A 15,907-nucleotide genomic window follows, 5' to 3' on the forward strand; every position below is an offset into this window, starting at 1 on the left:
TGCCTACGTACAGGCGCTGATGGCGCTCATTGACCAGCATGAGACGAGTGTGCAGCAGGTGATGGGGAAGATTGACGCTCTGCGCGGGGAGCGGGAGGCTCGATACACTGAATTCAAGCAGGAAGCACAGCAGCGAGAGGTTGAGCTGCAGCACCTGCGTAACGAGCGCTCCGATCTCACTCTGCAGGTGCAGGAGGAGCGTGAGCGGTCGACGCGGCTGCTGCACGAGAACACGGCACTGTACGCGCATCAGGCTGAGCAGCGGGAGGAACTTGGGAAACTTGTGGAGTTGTGCCGCGTACGCGGGCAGCGACTGCGCGCTCTCAGCAACCAAAAACCCAGAGTAGCGGGGAGTACCCCGCACCGGCGGAGGCCGATAGAGGCCGATGTCGGTGCATCAACAGGGGCCTCGTGTGACGACGCGAGAGCCGCCGATGTCGGGGATGAGGAGAGCGCTCTAGAGCTGAGCAGGACGGGGATGGGCGCAAAGGGCGCTGGAGGCTCCGCAACGGCGGCCGCCTGCTCGCCTTCGCCCGCGCTCGCGTCTCCGCCAGCGTCGATGAGCATACACAAGGCTGTCGGCGCCACCACCGCTGCTCGGCGGCCAGCACTGTCGCCGTCGCCGGCTGCGCTGGGCGGTCTCGCTGAAGATGCCGAAATGGCAGCGTTGCTCAACGTGCCGTACAAGTTGCAGGTGCCCAGCACTCCGTTTGGTCCGTCGGCGCACACCATCACGGCGAACACGGCAGCCACAACGCACCTGCTGGCCCTCAACGAAGAAGCAAACATGCTTCGCCAGCAACTGGAGGAGCAGCGCGTCACATACGAGCAGGAGCGTGGCGTGAGGACGAGTGAGACCGACGCGCTACACCGTCGGCACATCGAGAAAGAGGCCAAATACCTCGCAACGATCGATCAACTCGAAGTACTGCACGAGGAGAGCCTGCGCGACTTGGTACAGTATCGCCACAACACAGAAAAGCAGCTTCGCGATGTTCGCGGGCAGGTGGATTGGCTGCGCGCAGCACTGCAGGAGGCGCTCGATCTGGCGGAGAAGGAGCGTCGCCGGCAGCACAACGAGGTTTACACAACGGAGCAGCGCATGTCACGCCAGTATTACCCCAAACTGCAGTCCTTGCATGCAGAGCTGGAGGAATGCCGCCGCGGTGCCCTCGCACAGGCGCAGGAAAACGCCAAAGTCATCGCTCAAAAGGATGCGCTCGTGGCCGAGCTGCGGCAGAAGCTCAAGGCTGAGGTGAGCCATCGAAGGCGCATTGAGGAGCGGTACAAGCTGGAGATGAAGGGTGTGCACAGCGAGCTGGACCTGATGCGGCAGTCACTGCGGCAGATGGAGCGGCGGGTGTACTACCGCGATGTGCGCGATCAGGCCTCCGAGGAGGCACAGCACGAGCTTGAGCGGTACTATGACTAGAAACGCCGAAGAGCCGCTTCTGGATCGTTGGCGGGGAGGGGAAAAAAGAGGGTTGGGTGGGTGGTGGTGGCAGAGGATCGGCAAAGACCGGAGCGTGTATACTTGAAGGGAGAAGCGGAGCAACAGTGACGCAGGAGCAGCTCACACCATGTCGAGCGGCTCGTCGTTTCGAATATGGGACCTGTGCGTCTGTGCTGAACTATCCACCCTCGCCTGTTACGCGATCGTCTCCCATTCTCTTTTCGGGCTTGGCGATGCGTCCTGCTCTTACTCGCCGATCGTCAAGTATTTTCACTCTCGCTGCCTGGCGGGGGAGAGGAGGGGCGATCCGTCTTTTCATGCCCACTTTTCATGACTTGGCGCGCATACCTCTGCGCCGTGCGCCGTAGCTCCCTCGGCTGCAGTGAAGGGGAACTGGTAATCGAGCCTGCTTGCGTGGTCGCTTCTCGCTTGTGTTCGTTGCCTTTTCTGTTCTGGTGTACTTTCTCTCTGCTATCGGCGTGTATGCTTGTGTGTGTGTGTATGCGCCGTTGCTTTTCCGTTGTGCGCGCGTGTAGACCTTAGATCTGTGTCAAGGAAAGGGAGGCGTCAAGCGGCCTTCCCTGCTGATGTGCGAAGTGAGACAGCCACATGTGCTGGAAAGAATAGACACAACAGCCAAGCAAAACAAGAAAACCAACGAGCATACGGAGCGTGGCCCCTCCTTCCCTCCCTCTCGCCTCCGGTGCCCTACTTCACGGTCACGGAGTGCCATCTTCGTTTTACTGCTTCCCCACCCCCTTTCTATCCTCCACCCATGCAGGGGTGCATCCTGTGGCTGAGCGTTGGCGGCTGCGCCGCCCTTGCTTTTAAAAAAAACCCCTTCTTCTCGCATGACTATAGGCGAGGCGAAACAACGCGGAGGCAGGTCAACGACAAGGATGCGGTTTGCAGCCCTTGCACCACGAGCGGTGTGACCGAATGTCTGTGTGTGTGGGGGGAGGGAGGGTGGCCGCCCGCCCCATCTCTGGATGTCTTCCGACCTCGTGTTTTCATGTATTGATAACCCGCCCTCCACTCCTTCCTCATCTCTCTTATTCTCTGCGCGCACCACGATGGATGGCGCCATCCTTCTTCCCTGCCGACCACACACACGCACACACACAGCAGCAGCAGCTGTAAAGGAAACGGAAAAGGAGAAGCCACAAGAGAAAAAAAGAAACACATAAAGGCCGGAAGAGAGGGAGAGGCACCTGCGCGTCCACTCGCGCACCTTCACCCCCCCTCCTCCCCTCGCGAGGCATACAACCACGGGTGTGCGCGTGTCTGTGCACGGCGCCTGCACCTCCCACTCCCCTCCCCTCCGTCACAGAGATTCTACAGTTGTTTTTCGTGTTTCTCCTCAACTTCCTTTATCCCGCTTGCTTTTCTTTGTTCTTTTGTCTTCTCCCCGCTTTTTTCAGAGCAACTTCTTCCACTTCGCTCCCGTTCTGCCAACCGACTCGCGCGCCGCTGTGCTGTGCTGTGCCGTGCTGTGCTGTGCTGTGCCCCCCTCCCCCTCTTCCCCCATCCCCTCCTGACACCGTTTTCGAGTCGTCTTTTCACGGGAGTGGAGAGCGGAGAGCGAGGCGTTCGACGGGACGCGGTGGAGTGGGTCGACGGCTGAAGGGAACACAGGCAAAACAACAACACAGAGTAAGACGTACGAGAGCGTACAGGCACACCCGGTGACGAGGACCGAAGGGGAGCACGTCTATCTATATTGCGCTGCTCTGCTCTTGCGTGAAGGCGCGCACGCGGTCGCGCACGCAGACACGTGCACACGCGACAGTAGCAGATAATTTCGCAGCAGCGGCGGAGGAAAGGACGGAGGGGGTCATCGCGTGGTGTGGCCAAGGGAGGTTTATAAGGTATTCTTGTCCGCCTTCCCTGACCGCCGGCTCTCTGTCTCCCTTTCTGTCCATTCACGTCCTCGGAAAAACGGAGTCTCGCTGGACCCTTCTCTCCGCCCCCCGTCCCTGGTAACCACCTTCCTCCCCTCTCCCTTGCGCATCAAGTCTTCGTTCAGTTTATGAGTAGATATAAATATATATATATACGAATGATAAACACCGGCCAAATTTTCTTTATTGGTTGTCGTTTCGCGCCCTCTCTCACACTTCTACGCCGCGCCGCTTCCCTCCTTCCGGATTGTCTCTGAGCTGTCTGTCTCTGCCTCACCGCTCTCTCTCTATCGGCTCCCGCCCTCTCCTGCTCCCGTGGGTGGGTTTTTTTGGACTACGGCTGTCGCGGTGCGCATTACTAGCTTCGTCGCGGTCTTGACCTCCGCCCGCCGTCTCTCTCTTGCTGCCTCGCCCAACCCGTTTTGACCCCTCTTGTTGTGTCACCGCCGGGCTTGTTCTTCGGTGCGCGTGCGTGCGTGTGTGTGGGAGCTGTTGGCCAATCTTTTGCCAACGCGGGTCCGTGGCGCGTTTCCCCTCAGCCACTCTTTTTCGTTTGCGCTCCTCGTCTGTTCGCACCGTTTTTATTTTATTTCGAGAAGGTCGCGTTACCCTTCTCACCACTCTGTACAGTACTCCCTCCGTCACTCCTTCTTTCACGTAACACACGCACACACACACACACACACACAGCCTGTGCGCGCGTGCGTGTGCGTGTGTGTGCCGTTTGGGTTAGAATAGGATCGCGTTCCCTCTCACTCGCCGAATCGCAGACGAGGTTTGTGGTGGTAGTGGTGGTGGTGGTGGTGGGATCACCGGCAACGTCGTGCGAGTTTGTGGCCGTTTTACGCGAGCCTTCTCCTACTTGTACCCTTTTGTGTGTGTGTGTGTTTTCTTCTTCAACGGCCTAATCTATTTTTCCTGTTCGCTACACTCGTGCTTGTCTCGACGGGGACGTGTGGTGGTGGTGTGTGCGTGCTACACAGATCTGTGTTTCCCTCCTGTGTAAGGCGCACGCAGCAGAAAAAAAAACGGTGTACCAGAAAAGGCTGACAGAGGCACCTCACGCAGGCAGGAACCCCAGCTCAGAGGTGGACACGTTTCTCGATCGTGGCACGATGCCGCCAAGGCGCTGCCCAAACCGCCTCCTGGTGCTGTGCGCCTCCATCAATGATGTCACGGCGTGGCCGTTTTGGAAGTTCTTGCAGATGAAGAAGATTCGCGGCGTGACGGACATGGCGCTGCTCGCCTTCAACAGCGACGGCGGCAGCTTCGAGGCCCGCATCGATGGGGACAAATACCAGCTCAAGAACTATGCCAAGGTTCGCGGCTACCAGCATGACATGTTTGAGAGCTTTGTGCATCGCTGGCACGATCCGGGCCGAAGCTATTTTGTGTATGGCGGGCATGGTATGGGGGACTATGTGGAGCTAGAACAGAACCGTGTTTCGCTGCAGGTGCACGAGCTCGCCGACGTCTTCGGCACGCGTATCTTCGAAGCGGTGCTCTTTGACGCCTGCTTCATGGCGAACCTCGACTGCGCCTATCATCTGCGCCACAACACGCGGTACATCGGTGCCTGCGAGGGGTACATGTGGGAGCCTGACACGGCCCTCGACTACCATGTCTTCAACACCCACAACGCGAGCGCCATGAGCCGCTTCAAAGACCCGCTGCACATCCTCCGCGTTATTCAGGCGGACTACTGCAGCAAGGCGCCGCGTGGCGACTTCACCATCATCGACACCACGCACATCGCGGAGCTGCGGCAGTACGTGCAGGAGCATGTCATGCAGCGCGTGTATGACCGGGCGACCTTCTACAGCCTACCGCAGCGAGAGCGACTGCAGCAAATCGCCGAGGCGGCGATTCAGGCGTCCATATCCCAGTTTGGCCACCCCGGCGGTGACACCAACGTGATGAACGGCGTTGGCAGTGGCACTGGCCGCCCGCGCACCGCCTCATTGTCACCCGAGATGCTTGCACTTTCCGCCGCCGGCAGACCGACGCGGCGGCAGAGAATGCTGCAGGCGATTCAGTTCGAGCATTCGCTTTACCCGTCTGAGGTAGACGACAAGCAGCTGCTCGACCTCAAGTCGTATCTCACGGACATGCTGCGGGAGGAGCAGCAGCAAAAGGCGTGGGAGGCAGCGGCGCTGGGGCCGCACCGCCGCATTGCAGCGGGTCGCCGCCGCGTGCGAAGTGATGCACTGGAGCATGGTGGCAGCTCCGGAATTGCCGCCGCCTCCTGTGCCTCGTCCTCCTTCGCCGTCTGGAAGGCGCCACCGTCGCGGGCGCTGTTCGTTGATGAGCACGGGCGACTGCCCGCTGCCAGTTCTGCAGGGTGTGCACTGTCCACCAACGGTGGCCCAGTCGCAGCAACCGACACGCAGGAGGAGGCGACAGCGCTCTGTCCTGCAGCCCTTGCGAGCACTCCAGCGATGGCAGCAGCGCCGCCTCCGTCTCTCTCCACCTCTTACAAGGGCAGCGCGCAGGAGGGGCTAAATCTTTTTCACCAGGTTGTCGTGAGCCAGATCCCACCCAAGGCCGCTTCCATCTACGCGTCCCAGCTCGGCGGGTTATCCTTCACGGTGCACGAGTACAGTGCCATGTCTCGGCCGGCAGAGCCGTGGTTGGTGGGCTCCAAGAGGTTGCTGAAGCGTCGGGCAAAGCAATTCCTGAAGAGCGGCGAACTCTCGGAGGTGGTGATGGAGTCCCCGAAGGCGAGCGTGCCCGTCACAGGCGCTGCCCTCGTGGCAGCCGTGGAGAAGGCGACAGCAACGGCGGCGGCGGTGACGGGCGCCTCTGCAGGAAAACCCCAGCATGCGACCTCCGTCCCCGCGCTGCCGCTGTCACCCAGAACACGAATGCTCTCCACGGACCAGCGTCTAGGTTTCGCGAGCAGCAGTAATGGCACAGACAGCGACAGCTCCTTGTCGCTCAGCTTGTCCGCACCGCTCTTCACCTCCTCCACGGATGCGTGCAACAGCAACATGAAGGCAGTAATTCTCGACTCGCCACAGCGGCCTGGCTCCTATACATCATTACCCGACTCCAAACAGCGTACAAGCGCTTGCTGAGGGCAAGAGATTTCTCCTGTTCTGAGCCGCCCTCCTTGCGCATCCCCGCTGCCAGGGCGGAGGGGCACCCCTCTCCATGCATGGTATCCCGGGGTCCAGCACCCTCCCCTCTCTGTGGGAGCGCAAAACAGCCCCTCCCTTTTATCCCTGCTTTTACCCACCCACCTCTCGTGTTGGCAGGGCCAGGTGCCCGCGATGTGAGGAGGTAACAGGTATGTATCGCTTCTGATGTCGGCGGCCAGATCCTGGATGGCGTGGCGTCGGAGCGACCTGCTGCAGTGCACGCGCCTGACCCATCCACATGATGGGGCGGCGTGTCAGCGCGACTCGAGCGTATCCGACCCCCGGCCCTTGCACCGCCTACTGGTGGATGGGGAGCCTGAGCGCCACCGCGAGGGATGCAGCACGCGGCGGCCAGCGTGATGGGAGGAGCTGCTGTGAGGCGACCTGCGTGGCGGGGAGGGGGGTGGCCCGTGCTCGAGGCGGAAGCCGTGCTTGAATGACTGAGTCGGTATATTGCTGCAACGCGTGTCTAGGGCTGCCATCGCACGACGCGATGGGGGAGGAGGGCCTGTGACCGGCCGTGTGGTGGCGGAGTGGTGGTGGAGGGGGTTTGAGCTCACGCGCCCTGCGGCGGAGAAACGGACATGCTAAAGCACACACACACAAAAGTGACGGTGGTGCCCATGCTCGTTTGTGTGATCCGGTGCCCATGCTTCCCCCCTTCTCATCCGCCTCACGCCATCCGCGCGCGCTTGGGCGTGTGCTGGTGAGGGCGTAGGGCAGAGGCGTGTGGTGCTTGTACTGTCGTTTGCGGGTTGCCCACTCGGTGAGGCCTGTACGTGTGACCGCAGTGGCGCCCTGGCTCGTCCGCTGCTCTGGTGTACGTGTCTCTTCTGGCTGTACGTGGTGTCTGATCTTTTAGTTACGATGTGTCCGTGTCGGCGTCGCCCTGCGCGGGTTTCCATGCATCTGTTGCACCGGACTTTCTTTTCACTGTACTACACGATCCTCCGCATAAGGCACGCAAACGTGGCGTGGGAGCCTTTGTACATGTTCCGTAACCAACGAACCCCCGTTGTTTTCTGCGCCTCACTGGATTCTCTTCCGATTCTCCTGACCCCTTCCCCTCGTGACGGCGCAAGCGCCGGTTTCTTGTTTTGTGTACTCTTCGCCCCTGCAAAGGGTTATGGATGCGCCTCAGTGCACTCGGGGTTCGGCCGCGCCCCACCTCCAACGGCATTGATGTTCCTTGTTCGAGGCCCCTGCCCCTTCCTTCTGCTCCTGCTCCAACTCATCATCGCAAACGGCGTGTGTCTGCAATGGACGGCGGAGGGGTGGCGTGGTTGTTATTCGTGCCTTCCCCTCCCCCTCTTGGTCTCTGACTTCCATCGGTCGTGCACGCTCACACTCGACTCCCCGTACAACAGACGCGCGCGTACACGGCTTTCGTGTGCCTCGTAGAGCTCTAGAACGAATAGGGGAGCCGATGGCGGTGCGTTGCTACGCCACGACATTGCGGAGGGTCATTGTTGTCTTTGCGGCACTGTCGCTGCCATGGGGGAGGAGGAGGGCAAGGTGCGACACGAAGGGAGAATTAGAAGGAAAGCAAAAGGTGACCCCCTGTGGGGGGGGTAACTCTTAGAAAATGATGAGAAACAAGAAGGTGACGCACACATGCACGCCCACGCCGCATGCCTCTTCTGCATGGGTGTGGGGCGGTGCGCACGGTAGGCGATGGCGCGTCTGTGCCCATCGATCTGCGCGTCTGCGTGCGTGGCTGGCGTGTGCGACACTGGGTCATCCAGTCCTCAAAGCGATAACGAAAGCCTAAGGGCAAACTATGTGGACGAGGGTGTCACGCTACGGGGGCGCGCACAATGCACAGTGCAGCATTGCGCGACTTCGCGTGGCTTGTCTCCTCGTCTCGCTTGAAACTTTTACTTGTGCCTTTCTCGGTGTCCCCCCCCCCTCAACACCACCACGGATCTGACTGATGTCCTCCCCTCTCTCGTCCATTTCTCGGCCCTGATGGCGTAATCTCATGTGTGCGCGCGCGTCTGCCGCTCTTTACATGTGTCGGTGTGCTCACCAACCATGATGTGTGTAACGCTCATCCACGATTGCGTGTGTGCCAGCACTGACCACCACCACCGCGCACTCGGAAAACAAAAAGAAAATAAACGAACGACAAGAAAAAAGAGTGTGCTACACAGCGTCACCAAAACGAGAGGTAAGGGAGTCGGGGGGTGGGTGGGAGTGATACGCTGATCATAGTTTGCTTGGGAAGGGAGAGAAGGTAGAGGCGCGCACCTCTCATCACATCACCACACACCCTCGGTCCTCCTCTCTCTCTCCCTCCTCACCAGCGCACGCATACGCCCGCCGACGCTCACCCGAAGGCGACCTCCACCATCCCAGTCGATCTCCTCCAGTGCATGTGAGGGTGCGCTTCAGTTCTTGTTCAGCCTACTGCCGCTGCCCTTCGTTTCCTCCCATAGGTACGGCCCTCGCGACACACGCATGTACACGTCACGTTATCATTGCTGCCCCCGCTAGCATATCCTCATCCTCCCTCCACCACCGCCACGCACTTCTTCTAGTCTGCCATGCCCAGCGCAGTGCCACCAAAGGCTGCCGTTGCAACCATGCGACTGGAGCCGCTCATCTTTGGGGGCTACGAGCACCTCGACAGCGGCAGCGGCAGCTTTGTGCACCTCATCACCCCGCGAGGTGGACGTGTGCGACTGCACCTGTCGCAGCCCTCTTCCCTAGGTGCTTCACCCCCGCTGGTGCAGAAACCACAGGTGTCGCTACGTCTTGAACATCTACCCACACCCCCTCCATCCCGGCCCCTTGGTTGTAAGCCCACACAGGAGGTTGCAGCACCCGCAGCTGTCCTGGCAGATGCCCGGCGGCCCCTGGAGGATGCAGGAGGGCCGCAGACGTCGGCTACTCCTGCTGCGATGCCATCGGCACCCCCAGAGGGGTTCGAAGTGGAATTCTTGTCGTCGTCTGTCGAGTCTTCGGCGGCACCATCGCGCTCTACGTCGCGAGGGGCGTCCCCGTCGCCAGAGGCTGCTGCTACCGAGGACATGGATGCGGAACACGCGCCAGCAGACGCTTCTGACGCTGGCGACGGCAAGCCCACTGTGTCGAGCGACGCTGCAGGTGAACTTGAAGGGACGAGTCCGGAGGAGAAACTCGTGCCGCTTACGTTTGCTCACGGCACGGAGCTGACGGTGTCCGCGGCGTCGATGGCAGAGCTTGATGATGAGCTGACCAACTGCGCTTTGGTTCTATTCGGCGGCAGGCTCCGTCAGCAGCCCCCGCCGCCGGGGCAGGGGGAGGCGCCTCAGCAGTGGTCGGAAGCGGTCAACTACCACCGTGCAGTCTTGCTGGGCTACGACGACGCCGGATTTGCGTACATGCACGCGCAGGCGTTTGCGCAGCGGGTGCCGCCGCCGCAGGGATGGCGACTATGCCCCCTTCCGCTACTGGTGTGTGCGGTGGCAAAGTTGGTTCACTTTTATCGGGATGCGGAGCCGGACGACACAACGAGCGAACATAGCACCGCTGCCAGCGCCTCTGGCGCTGCACTGCGCTACCCGGTGCTGCCGAGTCCCGCAGGGACTGGTGCTGCTGGAGGCAGCAGTGGACTTGGGGGCGCCCAGTCGAGCCGCGATGGCCGTACTGACGCAATCTTAAGCTCACCTTCTTACCCGGCCTCCACGTCTGGCGAGCTGTCGCCGTCCGCGTCATCACTCGCCTACCTGAGCCCGCCCCTGCGCTGGCGTCTGCCGATGTGCGGCCACGCACCCTCGCTGAACTTGCAACAAGTATTCCAAGTGCAGCCGAACCGCGTGTATCAGCTGGCACGGCCGCCCGAGGAGGTGGTGTTTCTCGGCTTCGCATTTGGAATTCCGTGGATTCGGCCGGTTGTGGTGGCTACCGCAACGACCCCTGATGCAGCGTCGTTGCAGGTGGGGACGCGTCGCGGTGTCGTACTTCACGCAACGGACCCCTCAACTTCATCGCCGGCATCGCAACCGCCGGTCGGGTATCGCTGGAAGGACACGCATACGTGGGCGGTACCGCTCATTGGGTGCCACGACGCATGCGACATACGAGGTCGTCACGGTCTGATAGACCCGACGCCAGGTGCGACGGGGGTGCCTCCTGCTCCTTCCGTCGCCGATGCCGAAGGATCTGCACCTCCCTCAGCGCTGTCATCAGTAGTTGGTGGAGCGCCGCCCGAGGAGTCGGGGCAGGAAATGTCGCTGCGGCCCAGTGAGGCCGACGAGAAGAACAGCGGCACGTCCGCTGCTCTCTCACTGCCACCTCCGTCGCCCTCGCCGAAACCGCTCACCGCCGCTGCGCCGCTGTTTGTAAAAGAAGGCGCCCGTGTCTTCGTACCTGGCCGCTTCGGTGTAATGCTAGAGTGCAACACCAACTCGGCGCTGATGGAGGCGAATTTCGGTGTCTTGCACGGCGATCAGCTTGTACCACGCGCCCTGTCGGCTCACGCTGCCGCTGCGCAGCTCTCCGGTACACCAAAGCCAGGCAAGGCGACGACTCCTCCACTGCCGCCTGGGCCCTTCATTGTCATGGGGCTGTACGGCCGCAACGTGCTCGTGCTAATAGCCGATGGCGAGAGCCAGACTGCAGTGCAGATTCACGTCACGCGCGGCGTCGAAGAGGTCGCGGAGGCGTTTCGAAAAGTTGCAGGGACGACACTGCCGCCGCCTGCGCTGCCGCTGGAACCACTCAGCGTGCCTGCATCACCACCGGAGTCGACAATGGTCGCCGAGGCTGCTGCTGCTGCTGCTGCTGCTTCTCGCTTGGTGGCCAAAGACGAAGTCTCGCAGGAGCGGCCGCAGGCACCGGAGACAGCGCGACGGGAGGACCAGGCAGGACCCGCGCCCAGTGCAGTGACTTGCATTGCGGCCGAGGAGACTGACGCCGTCGTCGTCTCTGCAGCAGATACTGCTGCTGCTGCTGCCGAAGCGCAGCTAGGCAAGGATGAGGCCGTGGGCATGCTGGGTGTGGAGGGGATGCGTGAAGAAGTTGGCAGCGCTACACCGGTGGCCGATGGGGATCGCAGTGGAGGGCCGCCACCGGTCAACGAAGTGATTCTAACGGACCTTCGCAAAGCGGATGAGAACGCTGCACAAGCCTCCTCGAGTGTCGTCGTGGAAATATCGGAAGGGGCCTCGATATCGGCCGCTTCTGCACCGCGCGCAGGGCGATGGTCGGAAACGGCAGCGTCCTCGGCGTCTTCGAGTTCTTTCGACTCCCAGGCTTCGCAGCAACTCCGGCAGCAGCGGCAGAGTCAGTGTGAGCAGATCGGAGAGGGACCGGAACACCATTCAGGTCCTTCCACAGCGAGAGCCGGCACACCAAGCACTCCCACCGATAAAGTTGTGGTGGAGGCGGCTGAGGCGTGGCCAGCTTCTGCGGCACAGCTGCTTGAGTCTGCGGAGGAGGTGCTGGCTGTGCCCACCGTGACACTGGTCACAGACGATGCGCCGCCGCTGATGACCATATCGGCGGCCGAACATGTCATGACCTCCCAGAGCGGAGAGGGAGTCTTTCAGGCGGAGGCTACTGGCGTTGTCGTCGAAGCCGCAAACACCAAGACACCTGGAGAGAAAGGCGCGCCCTATCACGACGGAGTGGTCTCTGCTGATGCTTCGCCACACAGGCGCTCCCTGCTGCAGCTGCCTGAGAAGGACCTCAGCGCGCCAGAAGGTGGAATGGACAAGCACCCGCAGCCGGGCAGCAGCTTTGCGGCTCAGTTTTTCTCCGATCACACACCTAACTTGCTCCCGACCTCGTCATCGATGCCGCAACCATCGCAACGGCAGCACACAGACGAGGCGCAGGAGGCGTCGCTAGGCACGGAGGTGAGCTTCAATGAAGGTGGGGCCGACGTGCACCGTCTTCATGCAACACAGGGGAGCGATTGCGCAGAGCGAGTGCAGCACGTGAGAGGCGCAGACACCGACGATATTGCCGGGTCAGTTATTGCGGTCCGCGCATCATCCCTGTTGGGGTCGATGGAACAGCAGGGATGGGTCAACGAGGCACCTCCCTTTCTCCACATTGCCGTTCCAGTCAGTGAGGAGGTGGCGGTGACGACAGCGACGGCACGCTCAGCAACGGTCTTCACACCCTCCTACTCGCCGCCACCAGCGAGCCCTGCAGAGCTCCGCGCAGCACCTCGAGTTGAGGACGCACAGGCGACGTCTTACTCCACTTCAGGCCCCTCATCATGCGCGGCGGCTGCCGGGCTGCAGCACTACTCCACGGCGACGCCGTTTACCAACTTCCTGAAGGCGTACGCAATCTACGTGCTCGGCACACATGGAGTAGCAAGCGGAGGCGAGAGCAAGCAGCTGCGCAATGACACAGCGCCGCACATGAACGAGTGTGGGGCGAGGGCAGGGGGAGCTTCGCGGGGCGTAGTGGAGCTCGCTCCGATACTTGACTTCTACCGTGAGCAACCGCTGGCGCGCATCATGGAGGCCACAGCTATTCAGCGGCGCTGTCGTGCGGCGTGGAATGCGATCATCGCATCGACACCCGCCTCTGCTGCAGCGCAAACTGTGAGCGACGTGCAGGTGTGCAAGCTGAGGGCATCTGCATCGACGACTGTTTTTAAAGAACTCTGCGTTGATGAGCTCGTGTCGCTGCTGGCTATCGTGCATCATCCGTCACCGAGACAGGATGGATGATGCACCGTGGTGACCACATGCATGGGTGATGGCGGCTCGCCATCACTCTCTTTCTCCTTTTGTGAGTGCCCCCTCCTTACACACACACGCGTGCAGGAGGATGGATGGATGGGTGAGGCTGCCCACCCCATCCCTTTGGAAACACAACCGAGGTGTCTGTATCTGCGTGTGTGGCCGCCGCGCGCATATATCGCACTTCTTCTTCCCATGGTGCGGCTGGCACATCCGTGGTGTGTTTCGTCAAACAACAACAGCGGTATAAAGGCAAAGTGCATGTGCTCGCATGGGCTACTACTGCTTTCGCGCCTTTTCTCGAAGTCCTCGGTCGTGCTTGCTTCGCTGATGCTCATCACAGGCTGGGAAAGAGTATGGGGTAATGACGCCGATGGATGCGCCGCCACGCATCCTGATCTATGGCGCGCTTGAGGACACAGACCCCTCTCGCACCGTCGTGTACGCACGATGCTTCTCTTCCTCTGCCCGGTGGGACTTTTCTATAGTGCCGCCATTCTTGTTGTTGCTGCCTCCGCTTACCCTCTCGCCCGCGATACACCGCTGCCACGAAAGGTGTTGTGCTGGTGCGAGATCCTGTGCGTGACTCAGCAACAGCGCTGCATTCTACTTCTCTTGCTCTTCTCAAACGGTTCCTCCAGTGCTCTTGCAGCCCACGCACCCACACTCCGGGACACGTGACCGCCACCTCCGCCCCTTCTATCCTCCGTGCCACCGCCACCCAGCGTCACCGTAGCTCCGGCACCTGTCTCTGCTAGCCAAGCGGTTTATTGGTGCACCATGAGTACGCCCAGGGATGATGCGGCGGGTGTGGCGTGCGTGCTGCCCCCGCACGGGCCAGCCAACATGATGTCAACCTACATGACTCGCTACGACTACGACTACAACCGTGATCCCCGTCTGACAGGCGGCGATGGCGGGAGCGGCTTCGAGCAGGAGATAAGCGGTGAAGTGCGCAACCGCCCCGTCTTTGCCTACGGCGTTGACACAGGCGACCGCGACGACCGCACTATCTACCAAGTAGACTACACGAACAAGGACCGCTCCGTGAAGAATATGGCCGGGCTTGCCGCCATGCTGACAGGCTCGGCCACTTCTGCAGCTGCGGGAAAGATTAGAGGCCCGGACAACGGCACGGCATACCAGCACAACTGGTATCTCCCCGCAGTCTCCGCTCACATTGTCTTGGCGGACGGCAGTCATCCGCATACAGTGTACCAGGATGACTACCAGGCACCCCGGCACGTCGCTGGTGGCGCCGTGCATGATCCGGTGTGCTACGCGGGAGCCGCCGCTGCCGCCTACAATGCGGATCTGCTCAAGCCGCACGGCTTGATCGAGGACGACGGCGCCGACCTTGCGCCGAAGATCACATCAATGGAGTCGCTGCTGCCACGGAAACACGCGAGCCTCAACGCTACGTGGACGCCAGCCTTCGAGAACACCGCTGACCACCGCCACACGTGGAATGATTGCGTGCCTGGGGACGGTGTGGTAGGGACATACACGTGTACCTCCTGGGATTACGGCGACACGAGCCAGGCCCACCCTTCACAGCTGCCGCTGAGCCTCGCGCGCAGCCTTGCAGCCCACAACCTGGACCCCACCGCGAACCCGGACAAGGCGGCGTTGCTGCGCCATCTCGCCGGGAAGCACTACTTCTCTAGGACGCTGCGCGGATCATCGAGCGGTACTCCGCTGGACACGAACGACCGCACGAACCCGCAGTTTCTGTCAACGATGGAGCAGAAGCGGTGTGCGGTGAGCCGGCGCCTGGAGAAGGAGCACTACGTCACCATGTCCATCTACAAGAGCGACTTCATTGATCAGGGGCTGCTGCCAGAGCTCCCCGGCAACCACGGCGGTCCGGCGGACGTTCACGACACCCACACCAGCCCTGCGGCCACAGCGGGGGAGATGATGGCCGGCCAGCTCACGAACGTGACGCGCGAGCTGGGCTTGCTGCGCAACGCGCACGGCACCCTCAAGTCCGGCGAGGCGCATGCTGCGTCGCGGGTGAGCACAGGCGTTTTATCAGCGATGCGCACAATGGAGAAGGCGATCTCGATCGACAAGGCCGACCCGCACCGCCACAAGCTCCGTGAGTAGTTGCAGCCTTTCTTCCCTTCCACCTTCGCCCTCTCTATCTCGTACCGCCACCCGTGGTCCGTCTATCTCTGCCGTGGCGATGCGCACACCGGACGCTCGCGCGTGTAGGCGCGTGGGACAGGCAATGTGGCTGCCGCTGTTGCCGTCTGCTCAGCGGCTTTTCTCTGTCCGCTCTGGTTGTATGTACACTCTCGCTTCTCCTCCTCGTGTGTGTGTGTGTGCTATCTCGCTGTTTGTTTCTTTTATTTATTTTATTCACCCGTTTCCATGTACACTACACGCAAGCAAAGGCGCGCTGGCGCACCAGCTCACGGCAAGAGGAGCGAAAGACAACACACGCGCAGACCGATCGGGGCCTCCTCGATATCGTGTGTGTGTGTGTGTGTTTTGGGGGGGGGTGGAGGCCGTCGTGTAGATGGCTGTTGCCGCGTCCGTCTTGTTTTTTTTTTATTATTTATTTTTATTTGGTGTGGCCTGCGGTTGTACGGCATCGACATTTTTGGTTTCTTGCTGCGCGTAATGTGTGCCTTCTTGTCAGTGCTCACGTGTGCGTGCCTCAGGGAGCTCTCTGCCCCGCCTCTTTTTTTTCCTGACAAGAGCCACGTGGATGTTCAAGAC

The 15,907-nt window shown here is 61.1% G+C and overlaps 4 protein-coding genes across 4 annotated transcripts; all 4 read left to right on the forward strand.

Moving 5' to 3' along the window:
- Positions 1 to 19: 19 nt before the first annotated feature.
- On the forward strand, positions 20 to 1,432 carry LMXM_11_0710 (conserved hypothetical protein; the record flags this gene model as incomplete). Its single annotated transcript, XM_003872994.1, has 1 exon — positions 20 to 1,432. The coding sequence occupies one exon, from the start codon at positions 20 to 22 to the stop codon at positions 1,430 to 1,432; it is 1,413 nt and encodes a 470-aa protein (XP_003873043.1).
- A 3,037-nt stretch (positions 1,433 to 4,469) lies between these two features.
- Positions 4,470 to 6,431, forward strand: LMXM_11_0720 (conserved hypothetical protein; the record flags this gene model as incomplete). Its single annotated transcript, XM_003872995.1, has 1 exon — positions 4,470 to 6,431. One exon carries the CDS (start codon positions 4,470 to 4,472, stop codon positions 6,429 to 6,431), a length of 1,962 nt encoding a protein of 653 aa, XP_003873044.1.
- Positions 6,432 to 9,397: 2,966 nt separating this feature from the next.
- LMXM_11_0730 (conserved hypothetical protein) lies at positions 9,398 to 13,168 on the forward strand (the record flags this gene model as incomplete). The annotated part of the gene is made up of 1 exon (XM_003872996.1): positions 9,398 to 13,168. The coding sequence occupies one exon, from the start codon at positions 9,398 to 9,400 to the stop codon at positions 13,166 to 13,168; it is 3,771 nt and encodes a 1,256-aa protein (XP_003873045.1).
- Positions 13,169 to 13,960: 792 nt separating this feature from the next.
- Positions 13,961 to 15,289, forward strand: LMXM_11_0740 (conserved hypothetical protein; the record flags this gene model as incomplete). The annotated part of the gene is made up of 1 exon (XM_003872997.1): positions 13,961 to 15,289. One exon carries the CDS (start codon positions 13,961 to 13,963, stop codon positions 15,287 to 15,289), a length of 1,329 nt encoding a protein of 442 aa, XP_003873046.1.
- Positions 15,290 to 15,907: the final 618 nt, after the last annotated feature.

Source organism: Leishmania mexicana, chromosome 11 (assembly GCF_000234665.1).
Source record: "Leishmania mexicana MHOM/GT/2001/U1103 complete genome, chromosome 11".
In the NCBI taxonomy this organism is placed as follows: Eukaryota; Euglenozoa; class Kinetoplastea; order Trypanosomatida; family Trypanosomatidae; genus Leishmania; species Leishmania mexicana.